At 40.3% G+C, this 22,731-nt stretch overlaps 1 protein-coding gene across 4 annotated transcripts; it reads left to right on the top strand.

Moving 5' to 3' along the window:
* The first annotated feature begins 345 nt into the window (after positions 1–345).
* LOC122865219 lies at positions 346–22,573 on the top strand. 4 transcript variants are annotated; one of them, XM_044173335.1, is made up of 8 exons: positions 368–474; positions 2,641–2,716; positions 5,465–5,584; positions 5,686–6,048; positions 6,187–6,300; positions 13,709–14,278; positions 15,826–15,942; positions 16,170–22,573. In XM_044173335.1, the coding sequence occupies exons 4-8, from the start codon at positions 5,745–5,747 to the stop codon at positions 16,736–16,738; spliced, it is 1,674 nt and encodes a 557-aa protein (XP_044029270.1). In that variant the 5' UTR covers positions 368–474; positions 2,641–2,716; positions 5,465–5,584; positions 5,686–5,744; the 3' UTR covers positions 16,739–22,573. The 4 variants fall into 4 exon arrangements, with proteins under 4 accessions (XP_044029269.1, XP_044029272.1, XP_044029270.1 ...); XM_044173334.1 differs by lacking the exon at positions 2,641–2,716 and having other exon boundaries at positions 346–474; XM_044173336.1 differs by lacking the exons at positions 368–474; positions 2,641–2,716 and adding an exon at positions 498–674.
* Positions 22,574–22,731: the final 158 nt, after the last annotated feature.

Here is a 22,731-nt window from a genome sequence, read left to right as displayed (position 1 = left end):
TTCAAATTTCTATTTTTCTAAGTACATTAGGACTTCATGTCTTAAAAATTGAACCTGAAGGTTCATTTTTGAAATTATCAAATCTCCAGAACAGCTACTAAATATTTAAATTTCCAATCTTAATCTTATTCAAAATCATCAACTGAGCTAAACTGTATTAAATTGATTTATTTATTTATTTTTTACTAAATGTAGAACAAAAGTGCCTCTGTGTGTTGACATTTGGGCAACAGCTTCCTCATTAAGGAGATTAACACCAATCAACAGCGACCTCCACTGGGCAATGCGGGTTATTGCTCAGGAATGTCCAGGAATCGTCCAATCAGAGCGTTGGTTGTGGGTCATGTGACCTAGCAGCCGCGTAAAGGAAGGATTGAACTGCAACAACAAATATGGAGGCGTCTCCTTTCAACTTAACGCCGGAGAGGTACTGGACGGAGGAGAAAGAGAGCGCGCTCATAGCGTTTTTCTCCAGTAAGTCAAACACTCTACAACAGCAACTTTTCAGTTCGTAAAAGTTGCGGTTTTCATCGATTTGTTGTCGGAAGCTGCAACATTTGTGGGCGACCATTGCTCGACGTGACCGATGGCTATCGCAATGAGCGATACAGAGAGATAACGGCAATGGCGACTAGCAACTGAAGTCAAGTTAGCTGTCCAGGAGTTACAGAGAGGTCAGTGGTAGAGCAGGTCCTGGTTAATATAAGGTTGAGTTGGTTACCAGCTTTATGTGGGTGGGGAGAGATAGTAAGTCAGATGTTAATTTCTGTCTGGATGTTGAAGTGCCAGCGGGGGGCCAACTTCAGGGATGTTAAATAGGACGTCTAATTTCTCCAAGAATTCCCTAAGAGGACCTGGTGGGCGGTAGAGCACAACAATGTTCAATTTCACCGGATAAGTAATAGTCACAGCATGACATTTGAAAGAAGAAAGCGTGAAGTGTGGCAGCAGGTAGAGAGAAAATCTCCATTTGGGGGAGATTAGGAAACCAGTGCCACCCCCTCTGCTGGCGGGTCTGGTTGTGAGTGATCACACCAGAGAACACTTCCACCCCTGCAGCCCTGTCCTCAGCCTACTACTTCAAAGTCTCAGTGAGATCAAGGAGGTCCAGAGGAGGCGTAGCCGGAGATTAACTCAGTCTTGCGGGAAGCTGACTGGCGGTTCCACTGACCCCCTGTGACAAGGTGTTGGGTGTGTGAGGAGCGGGTGGGATAGATAAGATTAGAGAGGTTACAGTGATGTGAGCAGGTGCATGGTCTACATATAGTACGAGAAGAGTGGTGTACAGGAATGTAAAGTATATACATATCAGATGAATAAACAGCAGGTATATACACTCACCGGCCATTTTATTAGTTACACCTTTTTAGTACCGGGTTGGACCCCCCTTTTGCCTTCAGAACTGCCTTAATTCTTTGTGGCATGAATTCAACAAGGTGCTGGAAACATTCCTCAGACATTTTGGTCCATATTGACATGATAGCATCACGTAGTTGCTGCGGATTTCAGCTGCACATCCATGATGCAAATCTCCTGTTCCACCACGTCCCCAAGGTGCTCTATTGGATTGAGATCTGGTGACTGTGGATGCCATTTGAGTACAGTGAGCTCATTGTCATGTTTAAGAAACCAGTTTTGCGATTATTTGAGCTTTGTGACATGGTACACTGCCTGGAATTGTCATTTTTAAGGCAAGGCCACTTTGGCTGTTGATAAATACAAACTTATTGGGGCATAACGGCCAAAATGTAGGGCACCAAGGCCAAAACCAATGGTGCAATAACAATAAATGATAATTACATTGTATGAAGACAAAACAGTATACAAACAACAATTAGGAGTCAGTTTATTGAAAAACAGTACTGAGTTTTTTAAAACTGTACACTGTTTGATTCCACAAAATGCTGTCTAGTCATATCATACAGAGAAATATTAGCTTTTTCTGGGTGAATAAAAGTTCATGTGACTTTAGGCTAAAGGGCAACAAGTGCTGAGCTTTCAAGTTTCATCAGGAGTCATTAATAACACCATCAAGCACATTGTGTTTAATTAGGAAAGTAGTTTAAAAACACATGCACACAAAGGGCAACCATTTACTGCATACTACTGTTAGAAAATGAGTACAATTAGCTGATAATTAGCCTTATTAGCCACTGTCAGTAATCAGTACAAACAAACATTAGACTGTAAACCATTTATCAAACCAATAACTAACCGCAGTCAATGTCAGGAAACCTTATCATACTTTAGCAGTTACCTAGTGTTTCTGTAGTGGTGGCAAAATGTTAAAAAATATACGTACAGTATTTGAGCAGTTTGAATTAAATGAAAAAATACTGACTCATAACTGTTAAATCACCTTCTTACCTAGTGAAAAAGGTCTGCACATAACGATCATTATTATTATTTAATTCAGTCATTATCACTTAAAAACAACACTTAAAAAGAAAGTATGCACGGCAGGGCATTATTCTGCAACAAAAATATTTTTGTCGATTTGAAAATATATAATATTTGAAAGAATACATTAATACATGACCCTATTTCTTATGTCACCATTTTAATTCTGCTTAATTCTCCATTATTTTAGTGTTTACTCACAAACTACTTTAATCTGCTCACCTTTGCTTTTCCCCTCAGTTCTGTTCCCCACATGCACCCACCTACACCTCTGTTTTGGCGGGCTCCACCCGCAATTCCGTTTTCACAACAGCAGGTGAGCCACGTGTGTAGGAGGCTTGTTGTTAGTGACGTAGCCTATCGAAACGATCTAAACCAGCATGGTAACACTAAACAATGACATAAATAGGCCTACATTAAACAGGAGACTGTCTTTGTCTGTGTTTCTCTGCAGAGCATGTGCGAGTGTCAGTAGCCCAGGCGGGAGGGGTAAAATGAGGAGCGATTGTACGCTAGTTAATCGATTGTGGTGCTAAAATGGGTTAATATACCTGGGTGGCCCGCCCCAAATAACTTTTTATGTGCTGCTTTAGATGATCGTGGATCGGGGCCCTAGTCTCGAGTTTAAGATAGTGGTGGATCGAGTTGTCCACTGATCGGAAGGTCAGTGGGTCGATCCTGGCTTCCCCCCAGCCCACATGGGAAAAGTGTCTGTGGACAAGACACTGAATCCCAAATTGCTCACCTTCGGTGTGTGTGACTAATGACAATTTTTTTCTTCATCATTGACAGGATGTGCCGATGTTGCGTAGGTGAAAAAAGTCCTTGAAGTTTGTTTCATGTGGGAATTAAAGGACATATCCTGATCAAAGATGAGATTCCTTGTCAGTACATGTGCCGCAGCATTCTGGATCAACTAGAGAGTCCTAAGGGACTTATTAGGGCAACCTGATAGTAAGCAGTGTTTCCCATTAATAACTGAGACTGTGGCCACAGTTTCATAATGAACCGAGAATATTTTTACACTTCTCATAACATAAAAGATCTCTAATGTTGTGTTTTGCGCCATTGGTGTAGCAAAGCATCTCTCACTCCGTCAGTCAGATACAGTGGTGTGAAAAAGTGTTTTCCCCCTTCCCGATTTTCTTATTTTTTTGCATGTTTTTTTTTTCAGATCATCAAACAAATAAAACTTTTAGTCAAAGATAACACAAGTAAACACAAAACGCAGTTTTTAAATGAAGGTTATTATTAAGGGAAAACAAAATCCAAACCTACATGGCCCTGTGTGAAAAAGTGATTGCCCCTTAAATCACTATTTCACACAGGGCCACGATGATCTGAAAAATGTAAGTGTGACAAACATGCAAAAAAAAAAAAAAAAGATCAGGAAGGGGCAAACACTTTTTCACACCACTGTACGTGTCTCAATAGAACTGTGACTCTGTCAGCCTGGCTACAGTGCTGTAAAGAAACAAGTCTTCGCATGATGAGGCTGCCGCTTTAAACAAGGAGTGACTTTTAAACATAAGTGCTGATTGCTCAATTGGCTACAGAACAGCAAACCACACCCCCTTTTTAATTAGTAACACCGTGAACCTGATGGTGATTGCCTGGCAATAGAAACTTGTTTCCACTGACAGCTCAAAAACAAACAACTGTTTATACAGATCAGGGAAGAGATGTGATTTCTAAAATCCTAAACTGAGCTCTCTTAAACTCCCCCTCCACTCAAAAATATGTTTTTCTTCTTGTTCCTATAGTTGCATGTTAGAGTTTCACTGTGGAGAATGATGTACGTGCTGAGTTTGATACTAGAAGGTTGTTTTCACATTTATCTGCTAAAGGTGGAAACTTTCTCTCTGCTCATTAAAAATCACATTTTTCTACGAGCATTATGTGTGTCATCACAAATAGCTTGGAAGCCAATCCTGGTCCAATTTGCAACTTATACATGTGTGATGTAGAAACTTGAAGCCACCAGTGCACATACACTGAGAATGGACTTTACAGTGAAGTAGGAGATATCTTGTGTCCAGCAGGAACTTGAGAAATTAACAAAATTTGCATATTCATAGATTCTGGATTTTTTATGAGCTAGAAGGAGTAGATGCCTTTTTTTAAGGATTTTAATGTGGAAATTATATTTTTTTTTCAGACACACATTATTGTTCCAAGCAGACTATTTGTATATATGTTTTAATACATGTCTGGAGGTGATGTTTAACCCTGCACTGGCTTCAGATTAGTTCACCACAAGCCTAGGTGCAGTTAAGTAAGTAATCAGATTAAAGTCTACTAACACCACAATAGCAGCACACAATTAGACTAAATGATTAGTTAACCAACACAGCAGATAGAGCACAGTCAAGCAGAGAAAATTCCTATTTGAAAAGTAAATATACTCAGCTTAGGTCTAGCAATCTTTGAATAAAGTTACCCCCAGAATTCAGAATGCACAATGCACTAATGCACTAATATCCCCCAAACCACCACTATTGAAATAACAGCATCATCGCCCTGCTCTGATTACAAGTCAGTATACACTTAACAAATATGTAGCCTATACATGCCTTACAATATATGCTTAATTTTGTATGTGGGTTTAGAAAAATCAGAAACACAAGTGGACTTTTCCAAAACATACATAGTATCAATCACAATCTGTCATAGTCTGCAGTCTGAAAATATTTCATTTTGATTGGCCTACATACAAACTAACATACAGTTTAATGATCTCAAGTGTGAGTTCCCTTCATCCATTTGAAAATGCATTAAAATTTGAAATAACTGCTCTTAATACAAATTGGTAAAGAGTCACAGACATCTCGGCTAATGTAACTGGGGGGGAGAAAAAGTCTGACTGAACTTCTTCTGGTCCAAAATTTGATGTAACAATCTCCTTTTGTTGACCTTCAGCCAAGACTACAAGTTGTTAGGAACTGCTGAAGCATTGGTGGCACAACACTGAAGGTTTTTCGATGAACGTGAATTTGCGAAAAACAAAAAGAAATACTAAACAATATTGCAGTGGTCAAGTATCTTGTCTGTTTTAATTTCCCAGAGCACAGTTGTCTGTGGAACCACAAGTCAGAGAGCTACAAGAACCGACGCCTGCGATGGAAAACCCTGGAACACCTGAGGATCCTTCTGTCAGCTCACCCCCCACCTGTTCGTTTCACAGGTAAGGATCTGGTCAGATACATTGATTTTTAGCATGAAGTAGCATTTTGTATAGGAGGAAAAAAAAAATCTAATTTTATACTCTTCTGTTTTTCTTTCCAGTGGAAGACATTAAGAACAAGTTCAAGAACCTTCGTACCACCTTTCAGCGTCAGTACAAAATGGTAAAGGCAAGCAAGGTGTGCAGGAAGGACGATGTGTTCGTGCCACAGTGGAAGCACTACCAGAAGCTGATGTTCCTGCAGGGCTGCTGGGACCAGGATGATAGCCCTGACGACCCGCCACTCTCACTGCTGACTGTTCCACAGGATGAGAGCCAGCCAGTCCTGACCTCCCCAGGACTGATCATCTCCTTCCTTCCCACACCATCTACCTCCTCCTCGTCCTCCTGTGTCCCCTCCAACATGATGGTTAAATGTTACTGGACTGAAAAGAGGGAGCGTGCACTAATAGCGTTCTACTCTGGTAAACAAAACACTGATTTCAAATTCAAAATAACTAGTTATTAGAGAGGGATTGGTATACAAAAACAAAACCTAATGACAGTTTGGATTCTTACAATAACAGTGTTTCGTAGTTGATGGGTGTTGTTGTTGTGCACAGAGCATAACTGTCTCTGGAACAAGAAGTCTGAAAACCACAACAACCGTCAGCTCAGACTGAGGCTGCTGGAAGCTCTGAGGAGCCAGCTGTCCGACCACTCAGTGTTTTTCTCAGGTAAATATCACATGGTCCTGCTTGTTTTAATGGCTACAGCCCATCACATCATCACTGTCAGGGTCAGGGATTAAATTCCTACTGGAGGTCAAAATTACATACTAGCAGTATTTGTACATTCAGGTATTCTAGGCCAGTGGTTTACAACGTTTATTGCATGTTTCATATTTTATTCTCATCCCTTAAACCATCACATGACCCCCTGGCAGGTTCCAGTCCCCCAAGTTAAGAACCAGTGCTTTAAAGTAATAGTTCAAAAATGCTTATTAATTTTCTCTTTTGTGAGGGAGATGAGATCAGTCTCATGTCTGTGTATTAAAGAGTCTCTGTGGAGTTTTTGACACAAGGACGCACGTGCAAATGCGGGTGACCCAATACACATTCCTGCCAATGGTGTCACACTATTCCACTGATCTACAGGTGGCGGTAATGCACCAAGATATGCAACAATGCACCAGCAAAGGCAGGAAAGAAGAAGACTGCTTGCTAGAAAACATGGATGTAAACAACAGCTGGCTCAGTCCAAAGTTTAAAAATACCCCTACTAACACCTTTCAAAGTGGCAATTCTTAAGATTTCATCACCTGCCTCCTGCAGCTCTTTATCTAACAGCACACTGTGGCTGCTCCGTCTTGTTCCATTACTCCCTGCAATATTTCAAACTGAAAATGACTGTTGTCTTGTTTTGTAGACCCATTTTTGATGAACAATAGCGGCCATTGTCAAGCTCACTGACAAACACATTGCATTTCCTGTGACTACTTCATAAAAAAAGTCAACTCGTGTTTCGCCAGTCAAATGCTTTTAATGTGAAGCTGCAGCAGTAGGAAATGTTCAGTTTGCATTAGCAATAACTTAATACAGCATTTTTTGCCCGGGAATGTCACCACAGACACCCATTTCATATACTGTAAATGCATATTTACAATTTCATCAGTGGGCCATAGGCTCAGTCACCATTGTGTTAACTCATTTGGCGACAGTGACTTAACAGACATTCATTTAAATGAAAATCTTCGCATTTGCCACTTTAAAGCTCACTAACACGTTGCTTCTTGTCTGTTTAGTGCATACACAACCGGAAATGACAGTTTGTTGTTTTAGGGCAAGTTAAGGCTAGAACTATTTCTTGGTATCCCAGTGTGGTTGCCAGGTTTGGTACCATTGTACCTATACAGAGACTAAAAGCAAAACCTGTGCTCACCGACCATATCAGACAATCCACGCAATTTATTCATGAGCTTGTGGAAAGTGAGTCCTTTGTTGCTGTTTTTTTTATCCCTTCGACCTTCTCCAACTAACCAACAACGATTTCTTCATCTAAGCCATCAACCTGTCTCTTAGACCCTATCCCAACTAGGCTGCTTAAAGAAGCTTTACCTTTAGTTAGCACTTCTTTACTAGATATGATCAGTCTGTCTTTATTAACAGTGTACCACAGTCCTTTAAGGTACCTGTAATTAAACCGCTGGAGATGCTGCACAGAAGTGCTGGGCGGATGGATAAACTGGTGTTTGTCAATAAAATTGTTCCAGCACGTAACTCCCCCTAAAACCACATCATGTCGTTTTTACATTTATGTTTGTGTACAGACTAAACAAACAAGATAAGACGTGTCAATTAGTGTGCTTTAGAGGTGTTGGTATTTGTGAACTTTTGACAGATCCAGGCGAGCTGTTTTCCCCCTGCTTCCAGTCTTTATGCTAAGCTAGGCTAACCACTTCCTTACTCCAGCTCTGAACATAATGCACAGACATGATATCTTTTCATCTCATTCCCAGAAAGAAATAAGCGCATTTCCCGAAATGTGGAACTATTCCTTTCAGTAGCCTTCCAACTGGTAAAGCATAGAGCATATAGAACGCATACGGAAAGTTTTCAGACCCTTTCAAGTTTTCCACATTTTGTTATATTTCGGACTCATCTTAAAATGGATTCAATTCAAACTTCCTAAAGAAAGGTGTGCCAAGCTTGTAGGATCATTTCCAAGAAGACTTGAAGCGGTCATTGCTGCCAAAGGTGCTTTTAAGCGTCTGAATATTAAAGTAAATGAGATATTTCAGTCTTTTATTTTTAGTAAATTAATAAAACACTCCAAAAACCTGTTTTTGCTTTGTCATTATGGAGTATAAACAAACTGACATTAACACAGAACTGATATACGATCAGCTTATGATGGCTATAATGTTAGCAAACAGCTGCCTACTTCCATCCAGCAGACACAGAGCAACATTATCATTCCGTTAGTTTTCTTTCTGTCCACCTGATGAAAGGAAGTCCAATATTCACTCTCCTTTTAGCCCTGGTTTGGTCTCCATCAACCCCTGAGAAAAATATCTGGCTCTTTAGCTGCTAAATGTTCCACCTCAGTAAATGTGCTGTAACGCTATGAGCTAAAAGAAGCTAAAACAGTTGGTGATAATTGTCAGGTTTGTCACTATAAAAGACACTTTTACATTACACTGTTATTTGATTCAGAGTTAATATAGAAAATATTGCTTAACTTAGTTGAATTAATTTGGACAGAAGGAACAAATAACATTATAAATTTGGGAAACAAGTTACGCTAGATGTGAGTATTTATTCATGAGCTTGTGGAAAGTGAGTCCTTTGTTGCTGTTTTTTTATCCCTTCGACCTTCTCCAACTAACCAACAACGATTTCTTCATCTAAGCCATCAACCTGTCTCTTAGACCCTATCCCAACTAGGCTGCTTAAAGAAGCTTTACCTTTAGTTAGCACTTCTTTACTAGATACGATCAGTCTCTCTTTATTAACAGTGTACCACAGTCCTTTAAGGTACCTGTAATTAAACCTCTTCTTAAAAGCCCACTCCTGATCCAGGGGTTTCAGCCAACCTATACCTTTAGACCTATACCTAACCTTCCCTTTCTCTCAAAGGTCCTTGAGAAAGCAGTTGCCAATCAGTTGTGTGACTTTCTACATAACAATAGTTTATTTGAGTACATCATAGCACAGAGACAGTGCTGGTGAAAATGACACGACCTAATTGCATCGGACAATGGACTTGTCTCCGTACTTGTCGTTAGATCTTAGTGCTGCATTCAACACCATTGACCATCACATCCTATTACAGCGACTGTAACTTTTAATTGGCATTAAAGGAACTGGTTTAAATCCTATTTATCAGATCGATCTCAGTTTGTATATGTTAACGATGAATCCTCCATGCATGCCAAAGTTTGCCATAGAGTTCCACAAGGTTCTATGCTTGGACCAATTCTATTCACCTTATATATGCTTTCTTTAGGCAGTATTATTAGGAAACGCTCCATAAACTTTCATTGTTAATGATGTTGATAGTTTTTCAATGTAATGAGTCCCCGGTTTTATTGAGTGGGTCCCCAATAAAACTTGTGTTTTTTGACAAGCTGTAGTGTTAAACTCGTGTTTGATGTTGTATGGTTATAATTATGGTTATTCATGTATGTTGAAAATGGATCTGAAAATTAAACAAATAAAATCCCAAATATGTAAATACACTGCAGACACACAGCAGCTGACAGAAAGAGGAAGTCATATTATACAGAGAAATATTAGCTTTTTCTGGGTGAATTAATGCTATAAAGGGAGCTAAAGGGCAACGAGAATACTGAGCTTTTAAGTTTCATCAGGAGTCATAACACCATCAAGCACATTATGTTTAATTAGGAAAGTAGTTTAAAAACACGAACAAAAAGGGGCAAACATTTACTGAATACTGCGGTTAGAAACTGAGTACAATTAGCTGATATTAGCCTGATCAGCCACTGTCAGTAATCAATACAAACACACATTATTAGACTGTATTAAACTCCCTTTAAGAAATGCCATTAACAATTCCTTACATGTCTGCAAATACACAACTCTAGAAACACACGATAAAAGGCGTCAAATGTCGACAGTCTTCTTGTCAATTTGGCATCAATATAATACATAAAGAAACTGTATTTCCGTACTTTACATTTTAGATTTTGTCCCCTCAACTCTCGCTACCAGCCTCTGTTTAGCTGTGCTATTTTAGTTGGACCGTGGAAATGAGAGGTGAATGTTTCAGAAATGAAGATTTCTCACTAAAATATGTGCTGGTTGGTGGATCAGATTCACAGCAAATTAAACACTGACTTTTAACACTGTTAATTCACTGTCTATCGTGTGTGTGTGTGAGAGAGAGAGAGACGGCATTTGAGGAGTTTTTTTTCTGTCGTTACCCAACTAACTACCAGGTTTGCTGCTTCCCACCTGAAAGGATGAAATCCTAAGGTTACCGTACTTATTTCAACTTGGATTCATTTGCATGAAAACCCGTTTTGATTCTTTTGATCGGTGAACCCTTACGTTCTAACGTTAAAGGAATATAAATAATCGAAGAATGGACACATATTCGGACTTTATGACCATGCTGGTAAATCTGCATTAATTATACTTAGGTGTTTCCATAAAACGAACTGAATGATTGAATTGTGGAGAATCTAACTGATCTAAATATGTGTAGCATGTCCATAAACGTTTAGACATTTATATTTGTATGCGCTATCTAAGCGGCTTAGAACTAGCTCAAGCGAGCGACCTGGTGGCTTTAAGAGGTTTTATACATCCAAAGAACTCTTATAAAAACCAGACCCGGCGTCTAATTGAGATTCTGATTTTGGTCAGTAGACGGCAAAATTATGGAACCTCGTGATAAAGTTGTATGTAAGCTACAGTTAGCCTACCATTTCAGCACTAGCCATCTGAGGGCACATCTCGAAAATATGCGCCTAAATGAGCATGGCCTGATGTCTGGAACTCCATCCAAACCTTATTTGTTTATTTTGTAATGTGTAGGTGTGTAGATCTTTTAAAAGATATGTTTATGTTGAAACAAATATACCTACAAGTAGCTATGTCTCTGATTGTATTGGTTTGCCATCTTATGGACAAATAAAAATAAAATAGAAATTGATATTCGAATAGTTCGAACCTTTGTGTTTTTTTAGAACGAATAATAAATCGTCATTTTTGGCCAATTTTGACAGCGCTATTCTCGTCACCTACAAAGCACTTAACAGTCAGGCACCATCTTATCTTAAAGAGTTCGTGGTACCTTAAAGGTGTGGTATGCGGTTCTAATCCAATACATGTCTTTTTGTCAAATTCAGCGAATATCTCCTCACAGTCCACTAGCTGTCCATTCAGTGTGTGCGCTGAAAAAAAAACTCAGGTGTTTGTACACAGCCCTGGCTCTGTAAATGGGAAATAAACAAAGTGGCTCGGACGACACTATTTCAGCCATGATTTATGTGTCAGGTAACGTTAAATGACTTGCCCACTGCTTACTTTCTTGTTTGCCAGGACATGCTGTTGTTGTGATGTTAGCTACAGTAGCAGGAGAGTTGTGAGTATGCTGTCTGGAGCTGGTGTGCTGGTTCTGGGAAACAGTCTTGTCCTCTCTGGCTGTTAGCTTCGCAGCAGCAACTGTAGGGACAGTTTGCTAACCCACAACCTAGATAAGCTAACCCACAACCTAGCTAACATTAGTTACATTACTTTCTGTGTCGTTGTTCGCTCTATATCGTGGTATTGGATTTCTCCAGAATCGCATACCCGACCTTTGAAGCTGGAATGTGGAACTTTTGTCTCCCCCTTCTGGCAGTGAGAGTAATTACACAAACACTGTCCATGCATGCTTATGATGTATACAGTGAGCTTGCCTCAGACTCGTGCTCAGAAATAGTTACTAAAATACAGAGAAATTTCCACAGTTCCAAGACAATAATCTATTATTTAGATAGAGTATATGTATTAGCTACATAACCTACTTCAAATATTTGAAGAGCCGTGTAGAGAGAGAGAGTTGGATCAACTCCGTTCAATTTCAATTCAAGTGGCTTTATTGGTGTGACTGCATACAATACAACATTGCCAAAGCATATTAACACAAACTATACAATCATAATAAACAATAAACAATGCTCAATCATAAACGTTCTCTCCAATGGACCTTTTTTTTTTTTACTATTACTATTTTACAGCAATGGCGGCTCGCAGAGCTCTCTACATGGCTCTGGGTTGCTCCCCGCTTCCGCTCTGGCAAATCAAATTTAAAAAATCAAAACCAAACCAATCATTACTGGTTGGCGTAAAAAGTATCACTACTGGTGTGCCAGCGCAGGATTGTCACCACAGACACCAGATTTAAAAACTCAGTATACTGTGAAATACAGAGAGATTTCCCTGGCGGTGATAGGCTTAATCAGCATTGTGTGAACTCGTTTGGCAAGGGCTTGAATGGAACGGACATTCATTTATATGTAAAAGTCCTGCACTCTAGCTTTAATACCCCACTAGAACACTGCGCTCCCAGATTGCAGGGCTTGTTGTGGTTCCTAGAGTCTCCAAAAGTAGAATGGGAGCCAGAGACTTAAGCTATCAAACTCCTCTCCTGTGGAATCAGATCCCAGTTTGGTTTTGGGAGGCAGACACCATCTCCACATTTAAGAGTAGGCTGAAGACTTCCCTCTTTGATAAAGCTTATAGTTAGGGCTGGCTCAGGTGAGTCCTTAACCATCCCTTAGTTATGCTGCTATAGGCCTAGACTGCCAGGAGACTTCTCATGATACCCCTCTCTCCTCCTCTCCATCTGTATGCATTCTTATCCCATTAATGCATATTACTAACTCAACATCTCTCTCCCCGTAGTTTTGTGCTTCCTCGCCTCTCGCCTCTCTCTATCTGTCACTTTCAGCAGCTATTTCTGCCTCAGAACTGTAGAGTCTGGATCTATGATTGCGGGCCACCTACTGCCCCCATGTTCCTGCTCAACACAGGTGGCTGTGGCTTGGTGGTAGAGCTATGATGGCACGTGCCATCAGTGTATGAATGTGTGTGAATGGGGTGAATGTGATATATGTAGTGTGAAGCGCTTTGAGCAGTCGGAAGACTAGAAAGGCACTATACAAGTACAGTCCATTTACCATTCAACATCCGCTACTACAATTATTATTATTATTATTATTATTAGTCTTATTATTATTATCATTATTATTCCTATCATTATTATTACTATTATTATTTTATTAATATTACCACTAGTATTACATCATTATTATTATTTTAAAATTCTATGTGGAATTTGCAATGTGCTACTACATGTTTTCTCTCTCTCTCTCTCTCTCTCTTTTCTCTCTCAACCCAACCGGCAGCGGCAGATGGCCACCCACCCTGAGTCTGGTTCTGCTTGAGGCCTCTTAAAGGAAGTTTTTCCTTGCCACTCTTGCCAAGTGCTTGCTCTTGGTGGGAATTGTTGGGTCTCTGTAAAAAATATTATATAGAGTACGGTCTAGACCTGCTTAGTAGGAAAAGTGCAATGAGATAACTGTTATAAATTGGCGCTATATAAATAAAACTGAATTGAATTGTTTTGCAGTTGAAGACTTAAAGTGCAAGTTTAAGAACCTGCGGACAGTTTTCAACCGTGAATACAAGGCAGTCCAGGCTAGCAGGGCATCTGACAAACTATATGTGTCCAAATGGAAACACTACCAGCAGCTGCTGTTCCTCTGCGAGTCCTGCGACGAAGACGACAGCCCAGACGACCTGCAGATACTGATGTCACAGGAAAACAAGGATCTTGAACATGGAAACCTAACACCCTCTTTCACCCTGAGCAGCTTCTCCTCCAGCTCCACCCAAACCAACAGCATCAAGTTCAACAACCCTTCCGGTCCCTCTAGTGATGCCAAAATCAACACCAGCACTGCATACCAAATCTTCCTCTCTACGTCTCCTGATAATCTCAAACTAGCAAGCCAAACAACTGCTCCCACACTCCCTGCCTCTTCTTCCACTTCACTACTGGACACCAAACCTTGTACAAACCCCTCCCCTGTAAATTTCTCCACATCCGGTTCAGTTCAGCAAGACAGCAGAGTGAGCACCAACTCCCACTGCCACTGGAATGAGACCAAAGTTCAGCAGCTCATATCATTTTACTGTGGTTGGTGGCATAATTTATATTGCTGTTGAATTTTTTAAGATAAAGGGCTGTGTGGGTGTGTACAGACCAGGCTGATTGATATCTCCCTTACTCTCCTGTTAGTTTGTTTCACTTGTTAATGGGCCTGCTTATGTTCTTATGTTCTAAAACAGCCACAGTCAGCTTTTGCATCAGGGGCCGTATTCTCAAAGTATCTTATCTTACCTCATCATTTGAGAGTTCTCATAAATGATGCTTAAGGTTCCTAGCTAAGAGTTTCCACTTAAGACCTTTTCACTTTAGGGAACTGATAGAACTAATAAAGAGAAGGAGCGGGGTTGATTTAATAAGTAAGTCTACAGTGATTGGTAGATAAGTGACTGGTCTGTGTCAGTCAATGTGAAATATGCACAGGACCACGAGGAACACATTAAATTATATAAATATATTTTAGATATGTTATAAACTGTGTCACATATTTCATACACTTGTTCCAAATATATGTTCATCCTTCGATGAGGTATTTCTACATGTAGTGCCAGTTTTACTGGGTAACCTAGCGATTGCCATGAAATTGGCCTTATTCATTTAGTTATTAGAGTTGGTGATTGTTTAATGTACACTTACAGGAACAGTTGGACAAAGTGGGTTGTGAAGAGTGCATTTTTGGTTTCATGAATAATTCTGACAAATGGCCGCTATATTTCAAGTTCAGAGCTGCAACAGCTGTGGCAGTAGCAGAGTTGTGTAAACCATCATCTTATCAACTTGCCCGCCATCAAAATATGCTTTTAAAAGTTCACTGTTACGTAATGAGACACATTACCTGCAGCAGGTGACTTTTTGTGAACAGGTCTTAGAGGCAGTCCAGAGGACTACTAAGTCACTAACTTCTCTCTGACTTTGGAGCTGGCTTCGGTGCTAAAATGGTATGTGACTCTTTTGAGTTTAAAATTAGAACAGGCACAACCCATTTAGGAGCTTCTCCTAACTTGTCCAGTTACAAGCTACTTTTATCCTTTAAAAGAGTGCTCCAGCGATTTAGCATTGCACTCCTATAACATTGTTGGACTCATGATGGACAGGTTTAAGAAAAGGATCAAAATTGCTGCAGCAGAGCTAGAGGCCTCGTCTTTTTTTTATTCCACACATTTTTCTTCCTTGTCAAAACCTGCCAACTACATTAATCACAATACAACTTGACTGCTGACAGTTCAGTCGGAGATTTGGGTGTGTTATGCTAGTAGCGGCTAATGTAGCCTCGAGCCACTAGCCTCGAGCATAGATGAGCAGCGGACAGAGGTCTGGGAAGCTCACTTCTTTATAAGACTTTCAGACTTTGATGTGTAAAATATGAGGAGTTCCCCTTTAAGATGTTTTGTGAATACGGCCCCAGATCAGTTTAGCATGGGATGAGTAAGTATCTGGTTGCTGGTTTCTAAAGTTGCCGCAGTTATGTAAACAACTGGAAGTGACATGAGAGGAATAATACAGGTGGAAGATTCAGTCATAGCTGTATTTTTATTGTGTTAATCTAAGAATTGAAAGTTTTTCTTTTATTTTCCTAGAGCACAGCTGTCTGTGGAACCACAAGTCAGAGAGCTACAGAAACAGGCTGTTGAGACGGAGCCTGTTGGAGACGCTGAGCAGCCTCCTTTCTGACAATGAGCCAGTCCCATTCACAGGTAACAATGATGGTGTTAGTGTTATAATGTTGTCAAATAGGAGAACTTGATGAGACGGTACCAGAGCACACAAAAAAACAAAAACAAGCAGTGTCTGATGAAGGCATATTTAGTTGATTGGTTTCAGGTTGTATGAGCTCTTAACAAAATGATTCCTCACACCATTTCCCCAAAGTGGTTTTATGTGTTGAGGGTAACGTAATGTTCTGTAATTCTTCGTTCTTCAGTGGAAGACATAAAAACAAAGTTCAGGAACCTGCGAACCATCTTCCAACGTGAACACAAGGCGGTGAGCTCTAACAAAACGTGTGGTTCGGAGGACTTTTATCTTCCAAAGTGGAAACACTACCACGAGCTGATGTTCCTCTGTGACTCCTGTGACGAAGACGAGCAACCTCAAGACCTCCACTTCCACAAACCGCAGGAGTCCAGCCTTCTACATTACCACGGTGCCAGCCAAACTGCTACCAAACTGACATCAAGGAGCCTTGAAGCCCCTCCCTCGCCTACTCCCCCAGACTCCCGGCACTCTTCCCCTTCCTCCTCCCCTTCCACATCCTCCTCTCACACAGACAGCAGAGTGTCAGGACGCAAGCGAGTGAGCTGTCGCTCGCCACCCACTAACAGTGAGGTGCTGGACTTCATGAGAACGTTCTGTCAAAGCCAGACAGTGTCACCACATGCAGGGTTCCTGAAGTACGTGGAGGAGTGTCTGAACGAGACGCCGCCAGGCAAAGTGAAGAAACTGAAAAAGAAGATAATTCACACGATCCACAGCGTCTTGGAAGAGGTTTAGTTTTTCAGTTTGTGGAGCTTAAGTCAGTCTCACTGGAGTTTTTTTTTATTTATCTTATTCCCATTGCTTCCTAACAGGTATGATAACATTACTCACCAGCTGTTATCTCATTCCAAATTGGACCTTGTTAGAAACATGTATTAGGTTCTAACAGGGTATGTCTATAGAATCGCTGCAATGCAGTGAAGAGAATGGTAAATGGACTGTACTTGTATTGCGCCTTTCTTGTATAGGCGCTTTCTAGACTACTCAAAACGCTTCACACACTACATATCGCATTCACACACTGATGGCAGAACTAGCTCATCAGTACAAAGAAGGCACAGCCTTCGGACACCACCCCTGGATTATGGCATGTCCTTATTATCAGGCTGCCCGAATAAAGCCCTCTACACACATTCAGTGGCAGAATTGCTTCGGCCAGCGAGAGCTGTAGTTTATCTGTGGAGAGAGCAAAGACAGCAAACCTTTCAGCAGTGCTACCTTTGCTGTTGTGCATAGCTTGGATTTTACACCTCATAGCTACACTCTAAGGTTCATTAAGTTTCAGCTGTGACCTTGTCAGTCGGTGACAGTGTGTGTACTACTACTGAGATGACAGCCGTCCTCTATGTAACCTGAGACTGATGGATTATGGGCTAATCCTTTGTTTCACAGTTCCCTGAACTGTAAAACGCCACCTTAAAATCACAACACAATCTTTACAGGAAGACTACAGCATGGCTGAATGTCAGCATAGAAATGATGGACAAACTATGAAATTAAGACAGGTTGAAACCAAACTAAGGTACTGTCCCTATACCCACACTTGCGGTCTTGAGCACTTTCACACAGTGCCAGGTAGTAGGCAAGTGTGTCCCATGTCTGAAATACACTTAACCCACACTTGATGCACACTTTTCCTAATACCGCTTCAAAGCAGTATTCCAAGCTCAGTGTATCCCACAATTCACCATGGTCTACTGCGCCACACCAGTCCAGTTGTTGGCAGTAGTGCGTGTATAGGCTAGGTTTAGGACTGACAACAAGCAACAGACACGAAGAAGTTTAAGTTAATGACATGATGGATTCAGCCTGATTATTATCTATGTACAAAGTCATGGCAGAACAGTTGGTTTTCACATAATATTAATGTAATAATCTGTTCTTCTAGATGAGAGTGGTAAGAAATAATATTGCATATCTGTCACTTTCAAGAAAAAATATTAAATATCATATCCTTTTATTTAACATTTTAGAAATATGTTCCATCCCTAAACATTTTATCAGACAGAAACCATCAAAATATGTTATGTCTCTTTTATGTACATTGTACATGTTTATTGGTTTGGGGTTTTTTTAACTGTCATCTGATTGTAACAGTAATACAGTATGCTTGATCATACTTATTTGTTCCAACAAATCATCTGAGCTGGATTGTGCCATGTACAGTAATTGTATTTGCCGGAGTGACCGGATGTCCTTATTAATGAAGCGTGTCCCAGTGAGCTCTGATTAACTTCCACACACTTTGCGGTCTTTAATGGTGCTCTGTGGAGTTTTCTTGTAAGAAAACAAAAGTTATGTTTATATTCATTGTTTCTCACCAAAACATGTGTATCCCCACAAATGTGTTGAGCGCATTTACTTCCTCATAAAAGATTTGTGAAGCCGAGTTTTTAGGTACTGTAAATCTTTAATTGTTTACAACTATTTAACTTGCTAGCAGTCTTCTTCCCTGCATTGCAGAATATCTTGGTGCATTACCAGCACCTGTAGATCAGTAGAATAGTGTGAAATCATTGTATCGCATCGTGCATGTCCGTCCTCGTGCGCATGAACAAGATAAACAAAGTAGGGACCAGTAGAAAAAATAGCATGCCATAGCACTACTAGAGGTCAAAAATGTTAACAGGCACTTGTGCACTGTGGCAATTACTGGAAATATGTCATGCAAGTAGGCACTTGACTACTCGCAAATACAGCAATTGTTGGAATTGGGATGGACCCTAAAGGTCTACAGTCACACTAGCAGCCCTGTGAGGCCGTGACATCTATTATAATACACGAGAAAACAACATTTTTGGAGGAAAGAAAAAAAGGACTGTTCATTTTCAGCCATCTCGCTCAGTATGAGTTGGCTCAACTTCAATGTAAACTGTTCTTTGTCAACCAGGTTTGGCTGACAGACATCTTTGTATGGATGCCACTGTCATGGGTAAAACCACAACTGAATTTTACTGAAAGGGGCAATATGTAAGATTTAGCCAGAATTTTTGTTTAAAACATTCAAAAAATGAACTAATCTTATCAACAGAATGTGGAGAAGTTATGACGTCATGTCAAAGATGCCTATGTATTGTGCTGCGGAGATATCGACTGAAATGAGCATGCTAACCTGCTAGCCCCGGCCCAGAGTTGCCAGGTCTGTGTGACAAAACCATCCCAATGGCCAATCAAAACCAGCCCAAAGCCAGCCCCACGGCCAATAAAACTAGCCCAATGCCAGAACTCAAAACATGCCCCTGCCAAACACTGCTTGTAAAGTCCAACAGTATTGCTATCATTGCCAAATATATTGTAATATCTACAAAGTAACATCATAAATGTTTAGTGTGCCAGCATTAAAAGCAGTTTTCCCATAACAGTAATTTGACCTAATCATTCTCAGAGTGATTTAAAAGTCATTGATGAGTTCTTTTGTTCTTGGTTTCAATCTTTAATTCTTCACTCTAATTGTTAGAACTTACCCCGGTAGTGGGGCAGGTTGTAACAATAGAACTCCTTGTATGTGATATCAGTGAATGAATTCTGTGATATAGTTGGATATGTAAGAAATATTGCAATTTGTAGTAGACAAATACTACTTTGTGTCAAAATTTGAGAGCTCTAACACAAAACTTCAGTGAGTTATAGGCGCTTAGACAAGAAGTGGAACAACCATCCCCAGTCTCCCCTACTCACTCGCTTTGACATCCCTTGCCCTCCTGGTCCTTGTCATACATGTGTATATTCAACAAGGCCAGCTTTGCAAATTCAAGCAGGTATGCTTTGAAACGTTGTTTGAAGTTCTCTGCCGCCGGTGAGTCCTCCGGCTCCATCGGGAACTGAATTCCATAATAACAACCACAGAGAGAGGCAGTTGGTTTCATTGACCCCGTCAGAGTCTATGATCTCTGACCACCTTGAGTTGTCCGCGACCACGGTGCTGATTTTTGTGACTCTTCGTTGCAGACTGATAGAACGTCATGAGTTCGTGGAAAAGCCTGCATGGATTTGTGTTTCCCAGCTGAAACATCTTGTTCACTTAGTTTGCGTCTTGGATGATGCTGAAGGAACAGTAAGTAAAGTTTATTGACTGGATCTGTGTACATCTGAAACATCTCCGCGCTGTAGTTTCAGTGGAAGTGCAATCTGACGTCTTCGTCCTGGTGGAGCACCCGATTCAGGCACACGTTGACAGCTATCCACCTTGTGTCTGAAAGTAGAAGGGTTTTTAGTGGAGCTTCTCCAGTGTTCATCGTTTCATAGAGTTGCTTGTAGTTTTGCTAGCGGAGACTACTGTGTGAAAACCACGCATACGTTTGCAAAATCTGGTATTCTACATTTCTCAGCAACACACGCATTGCATATGAGGAGCACAGCTGAATCGAGTGGCACGCACATTTCACAAACACGACGTTGGGGTTGTGCTCTCGAATTTTGTGAGAAGTGAATGGTTCGTGCCGCACATAGTATTGCGTCCATCGGTTGCGAGCCCGATGCATCGTTTTGGACACAGCTTGAACTCAGCAATGCCTTTGTTATTGAATAGGCATCTCCACCGTCTAAATTAATGATACCAGCAAAAGTAGACACAATGTGCTGTAGTGTTTGGCTGTAGTATCGTATTACAACAGCAGGCTGCTTCTGCATGCCCACGTCGGTACTTTCATCGATAACTAAAGAATACAGTTCTTCCTCTATATCCTTTAGAAGCTTGTGCTGCATGTCTGGGCCTATTACATGTTGCATGAGTGCAGAGCATTTTGTCCTGTGCCTCAGTTTGATGTCCTTCTGTGCAATTTCACCAACAAGCTCTCCCAGGTGATCTTGGATCAAAATGCATGAAGGGCAAGCAATGTGCGCTGCCATTTTAAACTCAGCTATCTTGACAGAGCGGTCAACTGTCAACTGACGCAATGTACACACTCGACAGCTAGAGAAGGGAGCAGCATTTCAAATGTGTTTCTGCGTTTTGCCGTGGTTTTGGAGATCGCTGTGGTGCGCACGAATCTCGCATTTGCAGAACCGACAAAAGCTTTGGTATCATCCCCAGCCTCACGCTCTATCCAGTCTTTAATCCCGCTTTCACTTTCCCATCCTTTTGTACATCTCTTACCATATTTTGCCCACGCACCAGCGTGGCTGAGATCACAATAGGCACGTCGTGTGTATGTATGTTTACGTCTCCCATGTTCATGTCCTTGTATGTATGTGCTGACCTGCAGTTTGGTAGAATTTGGTATCTGGTATAAATAAATTATTTCATTTTAAAATATGGATTTTTATTTTATATATATTATTCATGTAATTTGCATATAGGTCTACCCAACCAGCGGACAAAAATTCAACCCGCGGCAACACCACAAAAGTAGCTTGTGGACCTAGCAACACTGCCTCGGCCCGCCTGTGTTGTAATACCGCTTGTGCCTCGTGAGGCAATATTCCCATAGTATAGCTCAGGTAGTTCCAGCTGGGAGATGTGTGCAGGCGGCGAGTTCACTGTGTTCACTATGTAACTGCTCATGTTAACTAGGAGACGTTGTTAGGTTAGACATTTTTATGTTTACATCACTAATTTAATGTTTAGATTTCACCAAGAAATCTAAATATAATGAGTGCTTTGTGCTTTTTATAAGGAATGTTTCTGTTCAGAGGCATTTAACCACAACACAAGTCAGCTGTCACTGTTTAAAAAAGCCATGGGACTGAGTTTGTTTTTCCAGCTATCTTCTGTCCAACTCAGGATAGGAAATGAGTTGCCAAATTTTCACCAGACATCCAGTTTTGTGGTGAATTTGAGACTGAATTGTGATGCTTACAGAACAATGTGCTTGTCAAACTTTAAGAATTCAGCCATTAAACAATGTTTTCACTTTTTTTCTGAATTGCTAAAATTCAGAAATGATGGTCAAACAAATGTCTTTGACGTGTAATATACCTCTTTAATTTATTTTAGCTTTAGCACTTATGGGGGAAGATCTACGTTGTCACCAAAACAATTTTGGAAATGTTGAGTTAGAAGACCTGCACTGTCAGTGGGAACTGATAACAGATCATGTAAAATTGTAATCAAACTTAACATTTGAATGTGCTTGTCTTCATTATTTAACATATGATGTTAATGGACAATTCGAACATTTAAGAACTGTAACTTCTTTGAAATAATGTTACATTTAGCTTTTCTTTGATCGTCAACTTGTTGAGGTTTTATTACAATTTGACAAGTATCTCATTGTCAACTGCTGCACAGATGTAAAAGATGTTTAAACTTTTTAAAAACAAATCTATGCATGTAAAGACTTGAGTGGTAAACATTTAGGTTTTGGTTAGCAATAATGGCTATTTTTTAGCACCAGCTATGGTTGACAGTGCTTTTTAAACATGTTTTTTTTTTAACTGCATTTGTATATGAATTATTTATATCCTTCTTTGTTCGGTGTTTGCACATTTGTTTAAATGGGACTCAGTGCCTTATGAGAATCACAGTAACTATTTCCCGTAAATGTGCAGGAATTTGTCTTCTCAACTTTGGACTTCATATGTATATTATCAAATTAAATACACATGTATAAATGTATAAGGACCAGCAAAGGTGTGTGGTGGTGTTTTTTTTTTTGTAGTTTTGATCCTCCATTATTCCACTAAAACGTACATCTTATAATCATATTTTTGGCATGAGATCATCTTCACAAATCAACACTGCTTTCACCAGGGTTAAAGTGTATTGACAGTATTGATATTATTTTTAA

The sequence above is a fragment of the Siniperca chuatsi genome, linkage group LG18, assembly GCF_020085105.1.
Source record: "Siniperca chuatsi isolate FFG_IHB_CAS linkage group LG18, ASM2008510v1, whole genome shotgun sequence".
In the NCBI taxonomy this organism is placed as follows: domain Eukaryota; kingdom Metazoa; phylum Chordata; class Actinopteri; order Centrarchiformes; family Sinipercidae; genus Siniperca; species Siniperca chuatsi.
Note: the sequence above shows the minus strand (reverse complement) of the source record. Positions and strands in the feature narration are given on the sequence as shown.

Coding starts and splice junctions, on each gene's coding strand:
- LOC122865219 (XM_044173334.1), top strand. CDS start 393: ATGGAGGCGTCTCCTTTCAACTTAACGCCGGAGAGGTACTGGACGGAG. Junction 14,279..15,825: donor GCTCATATCATTTTACTGTG/GTTGGTGGCATA, acceptor TTATTTTCCTAG/AGCACAGCTGTCTGTGGAAC. Junction 15,943..16,169: donor TGAGCCAGTCCCATTCACAG/GTAACAATGATG, acceptor TTCGTTCTTCAG/TGGAAGACATAAAAACAAAG.